The following is a 21275-nucleotide window of genomic DNA, read 5'->3' as shown; positions in this document are numbered from 1 at the left end:
ACTTATAATAGTTTTAGAATTTTCCGAACTCCCTCATAATTTCAATTACGTAAGTAATTACTGTGAAAGTTTTAGAAAATTATTTCCATATCCTTTTTAAACTGAGAAACCTTATTACAATTTAAAGAATATAATAAAGCATTTGCAAAATTAAAAATTGAAAAATAAAATACTTTTAATTAATCAAATTCCCAAAGATATATTTATTATTAAATTTTATGAATTCTTAGATCAATTCACTTGTATTATTTTTTTTTTATTTTGTAAGTGCATATGTTTTTTGCATAGGAACTTTAAAAGTTCCTAGATATTCTAGGAAACATAATTTTGTTGTTAAATCGAAAATTAGAAAATGAAAATAATTTTAGTAAATTGAGTTGATATAAAAATATTATCCGTACAAATCATTTGTTTTACTTGTGAATTAATTACTAATGTATTAAACATGTTAGAGAAAATTAGGTACGCCATCTTGTCAATCTTGGGACGACACAAGGTGCAATCTCGTTAAATTTGCACTATTATATATTATATATAAATGTGCCACGACTCACTTCTTTGAAATCCTCATGTCGTGGTTAATTGCTCATATAATTTAATTTCTTATCAGAGGTTTGTGTATTTGCCATTTCTATTACTATATCTTCACATTTTTTAACATTTTGTGTATGAATGATATTGGGATGGCATTTCTATATTCTATGTATGTAGTATATCAAGAAGATATACAATATATATTTTCTTGAAAAAATTAGAAAATTTCATCTATTGCAAATAAAATATTAAAATAACTTGAAAAAAAGAAGTTCTCCTGATAAATTAAAATATTTTTAATAGAAATCGAATTAATTACATTCAATCAAGTTTTTTGCACACAGGTGAAACACGCGAGAATGCACCTAATCTGTATTATTTTTTGAGCTTGTGATTCCACGTACGGTCTACCATATAGAATCTACAGATATAAAGATATGAATTGTAGTTGATATATATGGGTATTCCGGAGCATATTCTCCTAATTAAATAAAAGTCAACAATGGGCATGTGACGTGTATTTCTTCATGGACAAGGGTATGCTACCAACCAATTTTTGGACAAATTAGCTTTCTGATCCGTAACTGTCCCCAAACATATATTTCCTTTTATCCGGAAAAAAAAGGTGCCAGTGCTTGATGGCTAATTAAGAAGAGCAAAGGTGGCAAGTCGGCGGAACCAATATACCGTGAGTTCAGTCATACTTAGTAGGACTTTCATGTGCTATTTTGCTTTCCCTACAATATATTGTATTAAGTCATACTGCCTTTCTTATAACCACAAAAACAGGGGGGAAAAAAAAGAATGAGTGCATAGATGGACAGGCTGGATGGATCACACGTCCAATTTATCCTCTGTTCCGTCAAAATACCTCAGTATGATATTGCCAGAACTCACATTGAAAACGAATTGCGCATGGACCCAATGATAATGCATTTTTAGGAATGGACTTTCTCAGTTCCCAAATAGTTGTCCATACTCTTGGAACAGAAACACGTCCATATTTAAATCATCCAAGGTCCGAACCCATATCAGGGCTTTATTATTGCAGAGAATATTGCATTCTGCAACGAATTGTTGGTGTAAGAGCAATCAAATAATCCTAAGGTTGATTTACCTATAGGATTGAAAAGAATGAATTATGCTCTGAAACTGGAAATCGAAATGGTCTCTCCGTTCTTTTGGGCAGATGTTGTTGATTCTCGATCAACTAGTTTAAGTATGAGGGATGCCCCTTGTGAAGGTTCCTGGATATGAATAGAAAGCAACTGTACAAGTCTCCCGGTGCACATATTGATCTGAAGAAGTGAAGCTTAAAAATATATAGCCTTACGCAAAAAGGCACTTCCTAAAACATTAAACCACCATACAGGAGAGCTCTTCTCCATCACATATAATGTGGAGATTGGAACAATCCAACTTAGAATTCATTGAAAAACAGTCGGGACTAAATAGACCGTATGGTCTTACAAGAGAAGGAAACTAATTAATGCTATATGACTAGTATATATGACTACCAATTATATTACAATATTCCTATTATACAATGATAAAATCCGAACTATCCATAATACTCTCCCTCAAGTTGGAGCATGAGGATCACGAATGCCCAACTTGGAAAGAATAAAACGGAAGCGATCTCGACCCAACGCCTTTGTGAAGATATCCGCCAATTGAAGTCTCGTAGATAGATGGTCAGTAGTCACAAGTCCTGTCTTGATATGTTCACGAACAAAATGACAATCGATCTCAATGTGCTTCGTTTGCTCATGAAAAACAGGATTAGCTGCAATGTGTAGCGCAGCTTGATTATCACAAAATAGACAAGTCGGTGAAGTCATTTGTACCCCAAGGGAAGAGAGAAGATTACGCAACCAGGCGATCTCGCTGATAGTTGCCGCCATTGCTCAATACTTTGCTTCAGCAGATGAGCGAGAGACTGTTGTCTGTTTCTTCGTCTTCCATGAAACAAGGCACCCTTCAAGCATAATGAAGTATCCCGTAATAGAACGACGGGTCAGGAGGCAACTTGCCCAATCTGAATCGCAAAATGCTTCAAGTTCGAGACATGTAGGTCGTAGAAAAATCCCTTGACCAAGAGATTGCTTCAAGTAGCGAAGAACTCGCATAGCTGCATCCCAATGATCCTAGTGACATGGTTGTTAGAATCGCGATTCGAATCGTAAAATCTTACGATTCTACAATTCAAGGGGTGGCTAGCGATTTCGACTCCATGACATGAATTGGGAAGGTAGAATTATGGCTGAATCTCGATTCAAATCGCAGAATCGGACCGATTATACAATTCTAGTTTCAACCCAAAGTCATATGCTCCATTTCTCTCCCTCCTCATCTCTCTCATTGTGCAACAATATTGCCCATTGGTTCTCTTATTTTATGAAAAGTTTGAAATTTGTCTCTTGGCTGTAAGTGATAGGGACCTGGAAAGTTTCTTGAACTCATTCGAATTGGGTTTCGGTCGAAACCTGATTACCATATTGTTTGAGATGATTTAGGCTGTAATTTTTTTCGACTTTTTAGGTGCAAAGAAAGATGATTCCAAGAAGGGACGGACCAAGAAGAAGTTATGGAGGAAAAGCAGCTTCGCCTACAGGATTCGTGACTATGGTACTATATCAATTTTCATTAAAGGTTATTATAGTGGGAATGCTCTCTTGTGAAGACTAAACCATCTGATTTTGATGAACGAAGTAGGAAGCATCAAGATTTATCATTTGATATTTACTTATATTATTTCTGACATGAGATTTGGTATATATATATATATATGCTATTTTTTTAATAACATGTAGAATCTTACGATTCACAATTCGATTATATGATTCACGATTCCACGACCCTCGACCGATTCTAGGTAGAATGGCGATTCTGACAACCTTGCCTGGCGATGCTCCTGCATAAACTGCGTCACAATGTGAAGGGAATAACTGATTTCTAGCCTCGTGATAGTCAAATAAATAAGCCTCCCAATCAGACATCTGTACTTGCCCGGATCCAGTAGCAAGTCATTAGAGCTTGTGGAGAGTCGATGACGCTGCTCCATAGGGAGTGGAGATGGTTGCGATGCCAACATACCACACTCAGTCAAGATGTCAAGGACATATTTCCGTTGACTAAGAAAAAGGCCAAAGCTCAGTCTAGTGACTTCAATGCCAAGAAAATACTTTAGAGGCCCCAAGTCCTTTATGCGGAAGCATTCATCCAGATATCCCTTAAAAGAATCACAGTGGCTAGAACTGTTGCCTACTATAATCAAGTCATCGACATAAACTAGCACGGCAAGGAAAATGTTACCTCGATTAAAGGTAAAGAGTGAATGATTTGCACTTGATTGAGTGAAACCATACTGTCGAAGAGCATCGACGAACTTCAAGAACCAATTCCTTGAGGTCTGACGAAGTCCATATAAAGATTTGCGAAGCCTGCAAACATTGCCGCCCTTCGATGTAGAGAAACCCGGAGGCAATTACATGTATGCTTCCTCTTCCAAGTCTCTATGTAGAAATACATTATTCATGTCCATTTGGTGAATGATCCACCCTTTTGCCACTGCTACTATTAATAGACATCGCACAGTTACCAACTTGGCCACTGGTGCAAAAGTCTCATGAAAATCAATTTCCTCGACCTGGTGGAAGCCCTTCGCAACCAATCGCGCCTTATAGCACTCCACACTTCCATCCGCTCGAAGTTTCAACTTAAACACCCATTTGCAGTAGATAGGGCGTTTGCCAGATGGAAGTTGCTCAATCGTCCAGGTCTTATTTAACTCGAGGGCATGAATTTTTTCTGCCATTGCCTTCCTCCATTTTCGATCTCGGATAGCTTCTCAATAGGATGCAGGCTCAGAGTCAATTGCAGCTAGATATGCCTAGTGACGGTCAGAAATACTGGAATAATCAATAAACTTCTCAATATGATAGGACATACCAGAGGAGTCCGAGGAAGTGGATGATTCGGGAGAGGGGGGCTTATGGCGAGCAGTATGAACAATGTAGTCCTTGAAGTGTTTGGGAAGACTGGAAACTCGTTCAGAACGCCGTAAAACCATCTCATTATTTTTATCTCCTTGATTTGTCTTCGAACTAACACTCCCATTTTCTTCTAAAATTCGGCCTTCTTGTTTTCCAATTCAGCCCGACCCAAAATTGTACCCCTTAACTTCCAAATTCCGGCCTGTGTCATTACCCGGCCTAGAAATGCTCCCTTTTCTTCCAAAATTCGGCCCACGTTTTCACTTGTTCGGCCCGGATAAGAAATCTACCCAGGCCTCTCACTCTCCTTTTCTTTCGGGCCTCAGTCTCCTTTTCTCCTGGATCTACTTCTAGAGCCTGTTGGGCTGAACTGGATCCATGTCCATGTTTGGGCTTCTCCCTTATCTCCGGGCTCGACTGTTGTTGCCAAATCAGGCTGGGCTGTTCTGCCCAGTTGGAACATTCATCTGATGTTCCACTGAGATGGATCAATCTTCTAGAGTCGGGTTGAGATTCTTCGATCCACCTTCGTGGAATTATAGACCTAACTCCATCCATAAATAATGGGATCTCTTTTCCTTGTCGCCTCAAGTCTTCATTTTTTGTGGCAAAAGGAAAAATTGTCTCGCAAAACCGAACATCCCTCGACACAAACATTTTTCGATTCTTCATATCATAAAGTCTCCATCCCTTCTTCCCATGAGGGTATCCGATAAAAGCACATTTGCGAGACCTTGGTTCAAACTTATCCTTGGTTCGCGTGTGTGCATAGCATAACGACCCAAAAACCCGTAAATTCGAGTAATTCGGTGGTTTACCAAAGAGTACCTCGTGTGGGCTATTGTTGCCAAGTATTGGTGTCGGGGTGATATTTATCAGGTGGATGGCTGTTGAGACACACTCACCCCAGAATCGTGTCGGTAATGAGGCTTGGAACATGACTGCTCTTGTGATATTGAGAATGCGTAGATGCTTCCTTTCTACGCAGCCATTCTGCTATGGTGTCTGTGGAGGGAATGGATAGGCATAGGTCAGATTAGAAATCTTGGCTACATATGGGGAAGGAACTGGGTATGGGTGCTATGGCTGAATCAGGTATACTAGTGCTCTTTGGCTTGGTTGGATTGATTGAGGCTGACTGCTTGAAATGGGCAAGGCAATCATTTTTCAAAATAAAAACAAGGCAAAAAATCAAAAGATAGAATTCGAACTCATAGAGAAGACAACATGGAAAGACAAAAGAACAAGAAGTTACATTTGGGTGTATTGGACACCTTGCTTATCTGTCGTGATTTACCTACTGCACCTCTCCTTCTCTCTTATTCCCAGCGGTTGACTTCTTGGAGGCTTCTGTCGAGCTATCAGCAATTTGACCGCTCTTCACACCTTGCTCAATGCTCTCCTCGATCATCACAAGGGCAGCAAAATGTGTGTACAAGACGTCTGATGCACGGTGCCATGTGTAGAGAAAAATTCTTGCATCTCCCCTGACAAGAACTCCATCCCATTATCACTTTTTAGAACTTTAATCGTGCAATTAAATTGACTCTTGATCAAATTATAAAAATCAATGATAAATCGTCGAGCTTCAGATTTTTCTCGCAGCAGATATATCCAGACTCCTTGACTAAAATCATCCACAATGGTTAAGAAATAATTAGCTTCACAACTGGCCTTAACTCTATATAGCCCCCACAAATCACAGTGTATTAACTAAAACGGATATTCAGCTTTATCCATACTCAATTGAAATTGTGAGCGTGTCTGCTTCGCTCCAAGGCATACACCACACTCCTTATTACTTATTTCACTGAAATCTAAATTGATACCATTTAACTTCATCATACGAGATGGATGACCGAGCCTCAGATGTCATAGATCCGCTGATTCCTCTACGACTGCCTGGCATATCTGCAGTGTGGTGGCCACTTGCATCAAGTAATAGACCCCCCCTTGAAGCTCATCCACTCCAAGCATCCTCCTCGAGGTGTGGTTCTGTATAACAGACAAATTCGAACAAAATGTCACATAGCAGTTTATATTTCTCAATTACTGCACAATGGAAATTAAATTGCAATTGAAAGTGGGCACATAGAACACGTCGGTAATTTCTATCACGCCTGCAATTTTCACATTTCCCATTTGAGTGGCTTGTACCATGCCGCCATTAGGAATATATACCGGTGCTCTGCCCTTGATTGGAACGGTTCTCGAAAAATTTTCAAGGCACCCCATCATGTGCTTCGATGCTCCCATGTCCAAAATCCATTCATTCTGCAAATTTATAAAATTAGACTCGTTACCAACTAGCCGGTTCGGGCCCATGGTGTCTTGAGAAAGCATGGATAACAATCTTTGAAATTGCTCATTAGGAATGGCTTCTAATCTTTCAGCCCGCGATCCACTTCTTTCTGTTCAGTGTGGGCTGCATTTGCGCGATCTGGGCCACGCTAAGCTTGGGCTTTCGCTTGCGGCCCATTGTTTGGCCTGGCTTGTCCCCATCCCGGCCCCTTTCCTGCATTTGTCTTGGATTTAGAATGCCAAGACGGATACCCAATAAGGGTCCAATAGGTATCCATCGAATGGCCCATCTTCCCGCAATGCCCATAAGTTGGCCTATCCTCCATGTCTCCCTATAGCTTACTGAATGCCCCCTGCCTGTGCTCTATTTCCCCTTTGGCGAAGAAGACAACCGATTTTGGGACCAACTCTCGAGCACGAGCGACCGATTTCTACCGCTCCTCGTTTGCCACCATCTTGTACACCTTGTTCAAGTTCGGCATTGGCAAAATGCTGAGAATCGTTGAACAAATCGTGTTGAACTCCGAGGTAAGTCCCATGACAAACTGGAAACACCTCTCTGTTTCTCGTTGCACTGCCATCACAGCACCCGCTTCGCAGCTACATCCCAGTTGTTCTAGGAAGAATTCCAATTCATCCCACAACAATTTCAGCTTGTTGTAGTAGTCCTGAATGCTCGACCCTTCCTGCCTAAGAAGACAAATTTCGGTTTTAATCTGGAAAACCTTAGATTGGTTGCCCTTGGAATACCTTTCTTTGAGATCATCCCATAAGCTTTTGGCATCCACTGCATACGCAACCGTAGCTTGGAAGCTTCCTACCATAGTATTGAACATCCACGTCAGAATCGTGGAGTTGCATCTTTCCCACCATTCTCTGAGGGGATCATCTTAACCTGATTTGTTGAGGGTTCCATCGATGAAGGGCAGTTTATTTCTTGCTCGAAGCGCAATCAGCATTGCTCATGACCATGTCTGGTAGTTGTCGCCATTGAGGGTACACCTGATTACCTGGGCGCCCGTGCTATCAGACGATGTAAGGCGGTACACTGGCGGGACTTCAATGCTCGTAACGGAGCCATCCCCAACCTCCCTTTTCTTAGACGAGTTAGTCCTTAATCTTGGACTCTTCTCACCTTCACTAACATCCGACATCTTGAAAGTCGGAAAACTTTAATCGGTCCAGGAGCGTAGATGCTTTATTGAAAAAACAGTCAGGTCTAAATAGACTGTATGGTCTTACAAGAGAAGGAAACTAATTAATGCTATATGACTAGTATCTATGACTACCAATTATATTACAATATTCCTATTATACAATGGTAAAATCCAAGCTATCCATAATATATAATCCGCCTATCAATTAGAACAGGGGGTGTGCCTATCGAAAAAAGTTTAACATGAAGAGAAACGCCACAGTTCCAAGGAATGCGATGACATATGATCCCGCAAAGCTCCAAGTGAAGGCATCTCTGAAGGCGTAGTCTTCCTTTTGATCCGGAATTGGTGGTGTCAGCGGAGACTGCCCTGAAGTGTTGCAACTCTCTAATGGCGGCCCACAGAGGAAGATGTTACCTTCGTAGCTCCTTTCATCAAACGTGGCGAATTGGTTTTTCCTTTCAGGTGTTTGCCCCGATAGGTTATTGTGAGCCACTGTGAAGATTGATAAGAAGGAGAGCTCTGTCAACTGCGGTGGTATTTTGCCAGTCAACCTGTTGTATGAAAGGTCCAAACTCTCTATTTGCTTCAATCCAGAGAATGTGCTTGGAATAGGGCCCATGAGATGATTATTTGAAAGATTCAATATGAGAAGATTGATCATGTACCCAATTTCTTGTGGAATAGAACCGGTCAAATTGTTGCACGAGAGATCTAGCCCAGACATGTACTCCAGAATGTTTCCCCTGTAAGATTCTAACCTGCTCTTGGAGATGAACTTCACTTCTACTAATTGATCATCCGTGTAAGCAGTTTCTACAGCATTTTCAACGAAGAAGGAAACTTTAGAATTGAACTTATAGATCATATAGGCAGATGCTGTCGAAATAGAGAGCGTACGAAATGCTCCAAGCACTCTCAGGTTTCCGAAATCCATATTATTCAAACAAGACGGAATGGGTCCTGAGAGACTATTATTTGATAGATCCATGATGCTCATATTCTTTAACTGGCACAACTCGCGAGGGATCAGACCTTCGAAGTTGTTTCCTTTCAGTAAAAGAGCCTGAAGGTTTGGAAATGAACCAATCCACGTTGGGATTTTTCCTGAATATCCGTTGTTTCTGAGATCCAATGTCACTATTGATGAAGCATCACTTAGAAACTGCGGAAAAGGTCCTGTAAGGTGATTGCTCCCCAAGCTTAAATGTAATAACCTTGAAACATTTGCACATGTCGGTATCGTGGGACCAAAACCATTAGCTGCAATGCAAAAGAGCTTAAGATTTAATTTGCAAAAGCTCAAAGGCAAAGGACCTTCCAGGGAATTGTCTGTCAACATAAGATTCTCCAAGCTTTCAAAGTCTCCGATCCAACTAGGAACTGTCCCTGACAGAAAGTTGCTGCTTACGTCCAGAATATGTAAGCCGGGGCTGTTAAGCAACCCGGGAGAAATCACTCCGGAGAATTGGTTGTTCTCCAAAGACAGAGTACGTAACTTTGTCAAGTTGGCCATTCTTGGAAGTACTTCACCACGCAAATTATTCTTCGACAACTTGAGAACCTCGAGACGTTGACACTTGCAGAGTAATGACTCCGGCAGCTCTCCGATGAAATCATTATTTGACAAGTCTAGCAAAGACAACAACCTCATGTCACCCAGAGAAGAAGGGATTCCCCCATGAATAAGATTCCTGGACATGTTGATGAAAGCTGAATTTGGAAAGGAGGAACCGATAGAAACGGGAAGTTCTCCATCTATAAAGTTTGACGACACATCAATCAACTGTATGTCAACATTGCTTGTGGTGGAGGAGTTGAAACTAAAACTTCCGGAGAAGGCATTATTTGAAAGCTTTAAGGCCTCTAGTTTTGTGTTGTTCTCTAATAACCAAGATGGAAAAGCTCCGCTCATGTTGTTATGGCTGAGATCAAGAAGTCTTAGCTCGTGTTGGTCCCGTAGAAAGGTAGGGAATACACCACGAGGTTCATTGAGTGCACAGTCAGATAAACGCAAGATCTTCAACTGAGCTGAAGGAGCATAGAGAGGATCCTCTGTTGTGATATTCAAACGATGGTAATTGTTGGCAAGGTCAAATACTTCAAGCCTAGAGTTGTTGGTTAATGCAGCGAGAGAAAACGATCCTTCAAAAGCATTCCCGGAAAGAGAGAGATATTGCAGTGACTTGAGATTAGTGAAGAGGGAGGAAGGGATGTTCCCTCCAAAATGGTTACGATGAAGATCGAGGGCATAGAGTGAGGTCATGTTCTGAATGCATGGTGGAATGCTGCTTACAAACTCATTATAGGAAGCATCCAACTCTTCAAGACCCTTCAACTGACACAAGCCTGTCCAGATAGATTTTGCTAGTCTTAGGTCCGATATAAACTCAAGAATCCGAATTATTTTGGAAAACTACGCTAAGATAGGATAACTTTCAGATAAGTTACCTTGAAATATTGAGTCTCCCAATTGATTGCCAGCTATCGACAAGGCTTTAAGGGATGTCATGCTCCAAATTGCAGAAAGACTATCTCCAGCCAAATGATTGAACGAGACGTCTACCGCCTCCAGCTTCAGTCCTGTTATATATATTTATATAAATATATATATTGAAAGTCTTAGAAGCTTGACTCTAAGGATGAAAGAATTAAAGGGGTTTGCTGTGGTACTAGATTAATTGGTGTAGTACTCAGTATGCACCTTCAAGACGGGAGAGGTTCTTCAGGCGATAATTGAATTGTAAGTACAGTGCATTCAAGGATGGTAACTCATGCAAGGAGGGGACCTCTGTTAGTTCATTTGTACGCAAATCTAACACTTGCAATCTCTTCAATCTCAAAGTCTCCGTAAAAGCTGCCAGTGGAAGAAAGTAAAGAAAAGAAGAAACTCCACGGCAATCTGCAGTAGCAATTGATATACTATATTTTCTAGTAGAAGTATACTTGAAAACATAACACACAAACTTGCTCGAGTGGTCTTGGCCAAAAACAAAAACAGAGACACAAACTAGTTCAAGCGTGCAGAGAAACAACGAAAGGGAGAGAGAGAGGGAGAGAGAGAGACCTGTCAGCTGATTGAAGCCCAAGTCAAGTGCTTCAAGTTCCTCGAAAGGGAGGAATAAGGAGGCATTAAGAGACCACGGGCCTAGCCGAGAATCTCGTGTATCATTGAGCAGGAGCATAGTCACCCGCATGCTGATGTTGTTGCACCAAACACCTTCCCATCTGCAACAATCACCTTGATCGTCACGCCACCACGGAAATGTGGACCCATTAGGGAGATTGAAGGCGGCTTTGAGCTTAATCAGCCCAATCCTTTCTGGTTCGATGCACGCTGACGACAATCTTCCACTCCCACAGAATTCTAAAAGTATTAACAACAATGCGCTTGGCTGCGTTACCAATGCAAATGACTTATGTGAAACCATATCGCCAGAATTATATGCAACTCTCTTCCACTTGCCTTCTCATTCTTCTTCATTTATTCGCACTATTATATTCATTCATGCTGCTTGCCTACTTGGCAGTGATTTTCCACTTGATATGAAGTTTCTTCGGTTTGCCGTGTTTTTTCTTGGTATGTAGAAAAAGGCGCCTCTAATTGAAAGTGACGTAATGAAAGTTGATGTTTACGTTTCGGTCGTACGCTCAATAATTTGTTGCTGAACTGGAATTTCTTTGTCCGTGTGGAATGGGTAAACTTTGAAAGTTCAACTTAATCTGATTAATTATCAAACTATTGCGTCATATGCATGACAACATCTAATTTGTCACGTCTTTTGCTGCATCATTCAGGGCTTCCAACACTTAAATAAGGTTAAACAATATTACAACGAAAGAAATAAACTTCCTAAAATTTGAAAAAAACGCCCAAATAACATAAACTTGCCGGTTTGAGGTTCTAAATGAAGGAATTCGGCCTAAATCACGTCTATTCACGGCCAAGGGCGGTGAGTTGTACTTCGGAGGCCATTTCCCTCAAGACGGGGTCGTTAGAACATGTTTTTCTCGAGATACCGATTTGCCATGTTTTTTGCCGCATCAGTTCCGCGATAATGCAATTTTCCATGGGCAAATATATGCTTAGGAAATTTAGTAGCAACTTCTGCAGTTCGTCCAAAACTTAATTGGTTTTGTCTTGACTATGTATCATTGGGGATAATACCTGGTCTATTTAGTGTCACGTTGCTGAACTATTCCACTTAACACAAAAACGTGCCATCTTTATTTCGTCCGCAGATGAGACCTTTCTAATTCTTAAGGGAGTGTAAAAAAATATAAAATTATTCACCAACAAGGGTTGGTTCAAGCTATTCGGTTTGTTCATCTTAAATAAGGTCTCTTAGGTTCTAGTTTGATGATTGGAAAATTTTTTACCCCTTCGTGGGCAACTCGGCTTGAATTGTGTTAGCCGATGCTTGTTGCATTTCCGGATCTCATGTTACACATCTAGAAGGAAAAAAGAAAAGAAAAAAGACTCAAGACGACGTTGCAGGTAAATAATATAAATTTTATTACGAGATATGTCATGATTTCCGAAATATTTCCATATATTCCTTGAGATTTGTTAAATTAAAATCTTAATATACAAGAAGATTCTAATTTAACAAATCTCGGGGAAAAATATCCTCGGAAATCATGGCATATCTCGTGATAAACCTCCGTGTGAAATATACTGGACCGCGTATGTCCGGCAATCCCCTCCATGGAAGTGTTGAGGAGCAGACAAGCAGACGAGAGAATATTGTTACCTCGGCATTGTCAATTGGAGATATTTGATATGAAGTTTCTTCGGTTTGCCGTGTTTTGTCTTGGGATGTAGAAAAAGGACGTCCACTTGCTTCTACCTGAAAGTGACGTAGTGAAAGTTGATGTTTACGTTTTGGTCATATAAACTCAATAATTTGTTTGCTGAACTAGAATCTCTTTGTTCGTGTTGAATGGGCAAATTTTGAAAGTCCGACTTAATCTGATTGATTATCAAACTATTGCGCCATATGCACGACAACATAATTGTCCCCCAGGATATGATCCATACAATGAGCCGGTTGAAGAGGGGCATGCGGTTTATGTTGATCATGGTGGATTTGGAGAAGGCATTTGACCGTCTCAGCTTGAATTTTTAGCAGGATCGACATTAGACCTTGGAGCATGCAATCGAACTTCCCGCTTATGTTCTTCTCCGGCTCAAAATCATACACATGCTTAGCACTAGTAAAATAAACCAAAAAGTACAAATGATAATTATAAATTATAACTAGATGAAAAACCACAGAAAATGTTTCTAATTTTCTCAATTAAAATGATTATGTTATAATATTATATTGATAGTTATCATATTCCATGGTCATAATTTAGCTTGTGTTGGGGAGTATTGCTTTTATTCCGCCAAAGTGACAACAAATAACTTTGATATAGGCTGATTGCCCCTCGACAACTTTGTATGGTTATGGTTGGAATCACATAACCTAAAATATTATTTTAGAAAAGCAAAAAATTGGAAAGTATATATTTGAATTGGAAAAATAAGACCTATTAATAATATTTTATAACTTGAAGTTTCATATATATATATATATATTATATGATTACTATAGATTATAGAAAATAAAATCATAAGAAATAATATATGTTTATATTCAATATTTAATGGATAGTATATATTAGGAATCGTATATATTTTTTTAACATCATATGTATCAAATCTCGATTTTTTGGATATGAAGTCTGCGCAAAATAAGATTTTTCAAAACTATACAATATCAAATAAGATAAAATAATCATCAATTCAAAATATCAAACATCAATATTTCAATATATTTATACAGTATCTCATTGTTATCAGGAAATTATTTGTGAAATAGTTAAATATTAAAATAACTAAATTTTGGATTCTTAATAAATAATATGCAATAATTCTACAAAAATAATTATTTTTGATAAAATAATAAATAATATTTAATATTTAATTTCCATACTATATTTTTTCCATGTGATATAGTTATCAATCTCGTAACAAAAACCCTAATGAAAATTAAAGTTGTTGACTAAAACTCCTTGGATCATCTTTTGTATAAATTATTCTTATGTAGTTGAGACGCCATCTCATTGTAGGCTAGCATCTATAGGGTCCATCTAATTCCTCACCACTTGAATTTGGAGCGCAACTTGGGGAGTTTCGAACACGGTGGAGAAATTTCGCATGTTAAAATTCATCAAAAGTAAAAAAAGGAGAAACAACCTTCATTCGAGAACCTACAATTTATTATTGTCAAACATAGTCAACAAAATTCGCATGTAACAATTCATCACAAAAAAGGGAGAAACGACCTTCGTTCGCATGTAACAACGGGTTGATGTCAATTATACTAAGGTTCTAGTTTAAGTCGTAAACAACGGTTTGAAGGTTTGTCAATCAATTCTGATCATAGAATGATCTTGGGATCCTTTTATTGTCGAGTCTCGTCATTCTTGGTAGGAATCACATCAGATATCATAGACGCAGTGGTGTTATTATGGGAGTTATAATATAAGTAAGGGCATGCAACGCAGGGTCTCCCATTGCACTTTGGGTTGCTCCATCGCTGAACATCCATTATTGGGTCAAGCCTACCACGGGCAGGACAACACCTTACAGTACTGCAAAAGTTCGATGCGCAAGACTAATTCAGGGCAGCTTCGGTGATGGGATAGTTCTGAAATTTTGAGGGTGAGAGTGAGTCCTTTAGTTAAGAAGTCAATAACTGAGATTTCATGCTAACTCGTGCAAGATTAATTCAGATTGCGTTTAACTAACCGAGTCCAGTCCTTTAGAGGCTATGGTCTATTTGCTTCTTGGCCACATCACCAATAGTGTAACTATTATAACTAGGTGAATTCCCACGCAACGTGGATTAAATGTTATGAATATTAAATATAATAATATATTAATTTCCTTTACATGAATATTGAATTAATTATATTGTAGTGTGTGATTATAATTTTTTTGGTTGCTATATGAATAATAAAACATAATTCTATGATCTCTATCGTATCTTCAACTTATATTTGACAAACATATATAATCTATAAACTGCACACATATGTATATATAGATATATGCAAACCACATATATATAGATTATATATATAATCTTGCAAACGACATATATATGCACATATATAAGCCAATGGTATATATACAATATATGCATATAATTGGACTATATTAAAATATATCTTGAAATTCTTGACGGTGTATAAACCACCTTCACGAAATAATCATAAAAGAATATAAAAAATTTCTTAAATAGTAGCTAATTACTCATAATTTTCTTAAAAGCAACTAATTAGATTTCATCATGTATACACTTGCATAATTAATCTAATTAGATTTCATCATGTATATACTTGCATAATTAATCATAAAAGAATATACAAATCAGGTATAATCATATGTGAGCATGAATTTAGTCTTGCCTAGAACACGCACTTGACCAGGTTTAATGGGAAGGAGAGGTCATAGTTACCTTTGTTCACGTTGCACACCAGAATGTTGTTCTTCTTTAAAAGATCCAAGCACTATGTTTAATTTCTAATTCTTCGTGGGATATATATATATATATATATATATAGATTAGAATAGTCAAATCGACATATATAATTTACATATATTTTTGTATATAATTTAATTGGCATCTATTTATGCATATATATGCAGGCGGCATATATATAATCTATATATGCAAACAACATATATAATCTATAAACTGCACACATATGTATATATAGATATATGCAAACCACATATATATAGATTATATATAATCTTGCAAACGGCATATATATGCACATATATAAAAGCAAACGGGATATATGCAATATATGCATATAATTTGGACTATATTTCATTGTATATAATTTATATGCTGGACTATATTAAATTATATCTAGAAATTATTAACGGTGTATGAGTCTCTTTCACGAAATAATTATAAAAGAATATAAAAAATTTCCTACATAGCAGCAATTAATCATAATTTTCTGAAAAACAGCTAATTAGATTTCATCATGTATACACATGCATAATTAATTATAAAAGAATATAAAAAATTTCCTGAATAGCATCTAATGTAATAGTCTACTGCATATTTTATTATCTTGTATATATCTTGTTGGACTATATGCAAATAATACATATTCTACTGTAAAGTTAATGATAAAAAATTTTTTTAATACATAAACGATGACGTGACAAATCGAGAGAACTCCGTTTCTTATTTTTGATAACGTGGTGGCGTGAGAATTGAGCTTGTACTTTGTTTTCATATATATAGATTATGTCCGAGTAGTTACAGCAGAAGTCTATGCTAAATTTGAATTCGAGTCCTAACTAGATCAATTTGGCTACCTAAGTTCGAAAATGTTTAGTCTGTGTTATACACATTTAATCCAAATTACTAGCCAATTTCCGTTATGTCCACATCATCATCCTGTTTAAAGGACAATATTGAGAGATTATGTCCCACATGAAAAAGTTAAGAAGACTCCAATATGTTTATAAGAGATTGGGTACCACAACCTACATGCTCAAGCTTTTAGATTGGAGATGAGCCCAATCATTTATAAGCCCACAACCTACATGCACAACCTCCGCGCGCCCGTGTGGCCCAAAGTTTGAGAGCAGCAAAACCACACGTTGCCACGTGATAATGAATACTAATGAATACATAATCAATACTTTCATGTAATTACTATGATGAGTTACTTCTATAGTACCCGTTTGTTGTACACAACCCATATCTCTTTTATCTTTTTTTATAACTCATGAAAAACTTCATTAGAAAAGTAAAATAAAGGTACAAAATATAGTTATGAAGATCCCAAATGGCAAACCATGTCCAAGAAAATGAACTGAAGCAAATATACAGAGAGAAAGAAGAAAACAAAAAGTAAAACGAACAATTAGAGGGAGTAGAAGGCAAACATCACAGCCAAGCAACAAAATATGTAGGTCATCTTACTCCCGATTTGGATAGGTAGCCCGCAATAGAATTCGACTCCCTCGCAGAGTGTCAGTACCTAAATAGACCAAAGGGAAGGCGAGAGAGTTGGATGTCGATGAGAATACTCTGATATTTCCACGGGGAACCAAAAGACTTATTGATTCAAGAGATAACATTCTAGAGTCAGATTTAATGATGAGACAACATCCCAAAAGCGAGGAATTTGAAGCAGAAAATTGAAGCGCTTTCCTATGGCAAGCAATTCAACAAGATTAGAGCCAATAATGCCCGTAGAAGATGAGAAAATTCAAGTAATACAGCCCAATGCCTGAGGGAACTGGCTTGCCGAGAGATGAGCCATCAATTTTCCATTGGAGCCAACCAGTAGGGGGTGTAGACAGGATTAGCGGACAAATCTTCTTATTATTTGACCATCTACGTATCCCTTTCTAAAGAACGCTGCAGATCAGCGTTCATATATTTTAATAATTGTTCATATATAGATTTAATCTGACAATATTTCATCCCAATCCACAACTTGTCCATATATTTTAATAATTGTTATCTCCTATAAATAGGATGCCCTCCGTTCGGTTCAGGGCACACCAAAAGAAGCTCAAAGTTCTCATTAGAGATAGAGAGAGAGAGAGTGAAGAAAGTGTGGTTGTGTTTGTGCAGTAAGAGAAATTTGTAAGACGAGGTTGAGTCCCCGAAGAGAAATTTTCGTAGTCTTCCAATTACTGTTGGGTCTGTTAAGTGACCGTGTCTATGTAACGTTTACATAGTAGAATCCCTACCATGAGTCTCTGTGATATTTTCTTCTGCACTATGAAGACTTCCCACGATATATCTTGGCGTCCTTCCTCACTATTAATATTCGTCATCGAAGTGCTTTATTAAAAATCCTGTGTGTGGTAATTCCAGATCCCAACAAGTGGTATCAGAACGTTTGGTCTCAACACCATGTTGATAACCGAGAGAAGATAGTCTCCACAAGATCGTTGAAGACAATATCCTTGGCATTGAAGATTTGCATCATTCCTAGCTAACCTAATAGACCATATGATAGCATATGACATCCTTTGCCTCGTGCCGAGTACCAAGTTCACGGTGAGATATAGACTGAAAGAGCGACTGCCAGCATTTGAAGAATCCATGCCCATCAGAATTCCAAAGGTACGTAGAAGCCTTTCTAATTTTCAAGGGAGTATGAGAACACAAGTTGGGGTGTCATTGACGAACCTGGACCAAAAGTATATAAATATTCCTGTGAAAATATAACGGACCACGCGTGTCTGGCTGGAAATCACCATTGTCAAGGAACAGAAAAGAGAAGATATTACCTTGGCCCTCTTAATTGGTGACATCTGATGTGAAATGTCTAATTTGATTTGCTACGCCGTCTGGTAATGTAGAAAAAAGAGCGTCCTCCCGTCGAAGGGGTCGAAGAGAAGATTATTATTACCTTGACCCATTAATTGGTGACAACTGATATGAAACTTGTTCGAATTGCTATGCCATTGTGATGCAGCGGAACCTAAATTGCGATCTGTTGATTCGCGCACGAATACCAGACAACAACCTTCTATCACTTGTTGATTCTACAAATACCAGGAATAGGCATCAAACTCAAAAACAAATCCGAGATTGGAAGAAAGAGCACGGTAGCTCCACAACTTTATTGATAAATCCGAAATTCAACTCCCTCAACCCTAGGGTTGTACAAAGCTTAAATAGGTCTTAAAAATGCTTAAATTGCACAAAAAAACATAAACATTTCCAAAATTGTAAAAATGTCCGAAATAACATAAATTGCCTGTTTGAGATCATAAACGATGGAATTTGCCTTAAATATCGAAAAATCACAGCAAAGCAATGAGTTTTGCTCCGAAGGCCGTTTCCTTCGAAATAGGGTCGTCAGAACCTATTTTTCTCCAGGTACCGACTTGCCGCCTCTTCTACCGCATCATTGGGTAACTTGCTGCGAAGTCTGGTGTGAGAGCATGTGAAGAGTTGGGATCTCAAGTTGTGCCAAGCTAAGTTTGCCCATAATCATGCAGTCAATCGTAGCACGGGTTTTAGCCCTTTCCAGGTTGCGTATGCTGCCGTTCCCGAGGGTCCTCTGGGTTTAATTCCTTTACCTAATAAATCTAAAGTTCATGGTAAGGCATCAAATTTTGTTGATAGCTTGCGAGAGATTCATCAAGTAGTGTTTGATCATTTGATAGCAGCTAATGCCAAGTATAAGCAAGCTGCGGATAAGAAGCGTCGTTCGGTGGAATTTGAAGTGGGTGATTATGTGTGGGCAATTCTTACTAAGGATCGATATCCAGCTGGGGAGTACAACAAGCTTTCAGCAAGGAAGATTGGGCCGGTAGAGGTTATAGAGAAGATTAATTCGAATGCAGATCGGCTTAAGCTTTCTAGCCACATTCGTATTACTGATGTGTTTAATGTGAAGCACCTGATTCCTTACACGGGTGACAGCTTGGACGAGGACAATTCGAGGGCGAATTCTCTCCACCCAGGGGAGAATGATGCGGTAGAAGAGGCGGCAAGTCGGTACTTGGAGAAAAATAGGTTCTGACGACCTTATTTCGAAGGAAACGGCCTTCGGAGCAAAACTCACCGCGTCGCTGTGATTTTTCGATATTTAAGGCAAAGTCCATCGTTTTTTGTCTCAAACAGGCAATTTATGTTATTTAGGACGTTTTTATAATTTTAGGAAAGTCTATGTTTTTGTGTGCAATTTAAGCGTTTTTAAGACCTATTTAACCTTTGTACAACCCTAGGGTTGAGGGAGTTAAATTTCGGATTTATCAATAAGGTTGTGGAGCTACCGTGCTCTTTCTTCCAATCTCGGATTTGTTTTCGAGTTTAATGCTTATTCTTGGTATTCATAGAATCAACAGGTGATAGAAGGTTATTGTCTGGTATTTGTGCGAGAATCAACAGATCGCAATTTAGGTTTCGCTGCGTCACATTGTCTTGGAATGCAGAAAAAGGGCGTGGACTTGACTCTAAAATTGACTGACTGTAGCCAAACTAGGAATTGTTCATCTTTGGTCAAAGAATCAGTGATTTATTTGTGCGTGTGGAGTGAGTACACTTCAAAATCCAACTTAACTTGATTACATATTAGATTTTTTCTTTTTCTTTTTATATTTGGCCATTTGGGTCATACAATGAACAATCACTGATTTACTTTTTCTTTTAGGGAAAATTACACCAAAAATCACAAACTTTGCATGTTTTCCTAAATCTAGCATGAACTATTTTTTTTCTCTAAATATACATCAACTTTCATTTTCTTCCCAAATTTAGCATACGTCACCTTTTCCACTAATTTTTTTTGATGTGCAAATGAAATGCCGACATGGCACTAAAAGAATTCAAAAATAATCTAAAATAGATAAGAAATTAAAAAAAATCTAAACAATTCAGAAAAATTATAGAAAACCCAGAAAATTTTATAAATATTCCAACAAACATAGATCAAATGTAAAATTTAAAAATAAAGTTCAGAAAATAAAAAATTTAGAGAAAATGAAGGAAAATTAGAAAACTGTGGAAAATGTTAAAAATTCAGACGAAATATGAAATTAAAAATAAAATTTACAAAAAATTAAGAAGAATTTAAGAAAAATACACAAAATTAGAAACCTTAGAAAAACAATAAAAAGTATAAAAAAAATAATTTTCAGAAAATAAAAGTTCCAAAAAAAAGTAAGAAAAATTCAATGAAAAACGAATTAAAATTTAGGAAAAAATTTATAAAATGACTAGATAGAGAGTAACCGACCTGATACGTAAAGATGAATATGAATCGATTGGATAATTGTCCCTCAGACTATAGCTTACACGATTATTGGGGGGTAAACAACTATTTTGAAAGTCACGTCGGCTCCCTCCTCCTCAATAAAGTCTAACATGTTTCATTAGAAGTTGGGAGTTTTACAAACAACATTAACCCAGTAGAACGTGAGTGGTGTGGCAAATAGTGAAAGAGGCATATTGATCCCGGAAGGGTCATTTTAGTTAAACGCAGGTATAATAAGTTAAAATTTTAAAATTAAAAAGCTCTTTCTGAAAATTTAAAGCCAAAAGTTAACTTAAACATTCAACATGTACTTTAATTAACCTTAAAAATCAAATGGGAACAATTACCCAATCAATATACTTCCCTCTCTAACTATGTTTTTTTTCATGGATTTCATTTTATCTTCCCTTGAATTTCTCTTTTTTCCCTTAAGTTTTTAGTATTAGTTTTCTAAAAATATATTTTTTTTTATTTTTCTCAA

At 37.8% G+C, this 21275-nt stretch overlaps 1 protein-coding gene across 4 annotated transcripts; it reads right to left on the bottom strand.

Moving 5' to 3' along the window:
• Nucleotides 1-7992: 7992 nt before the first annotated feature.
• On the bottom strand, nt 7993-11532 carry LOC116189766 (receptor-like protein 15). 4 transcript variants are annotated; one of them, XM_031519493.1, is made up of 4 exons: nt 11055-11532; nt 10692-10889; nt 10439-10570; nt 7993-10336 (listed from the first exon to the last, which is right to left on the bottom strand). In XM_031519493.1, the coding sequence occupies exons 1-4, from the start codon at nt 11416-11418 to the stop codon at nt 8211-8213; spliced, it is 2820 nt and encodes a 939-aa protein (XP_031375353.1). In that variant the 5' UTR covers nt 11419-11532; the 3' UTR covers nt 7993-8210. The 4 variants fall into 4 exon arrangements, with proteins under 4 accessions (XP_031375353.1, XP_031375354.1, XP_031375352.1 ...); XM_031519494.1 differs by having other exon boundaries at nt 10692-10844; XM_031519492.1 differs by having other exon boundaries at nt 10692-11532.
• Nucleotides 11533-21275: the final 9743 nt, after the last annotated feature.

Source organism: Punica granatum, unplaced genomic scaffold (assembly GCF_007655135.1).
Source record: "Punica granatum isolate Tunisia-2019 unplaced genomic scaffold, ASM765513v2 Contig00018, whole genome shotgun sequence".
Classification (NCBI taxonomy): Eukaryota; Viridiplantae; Streptophyta; class Magnoliopsida; order Myrtales; family Lythraceae; genus Punica; species Punica granatum.
The sequence above is the reverse complement of the archived record's forward strand: the minus strand, read 5'-3'. Positions and strand labels throughout refer to the sequence as shown.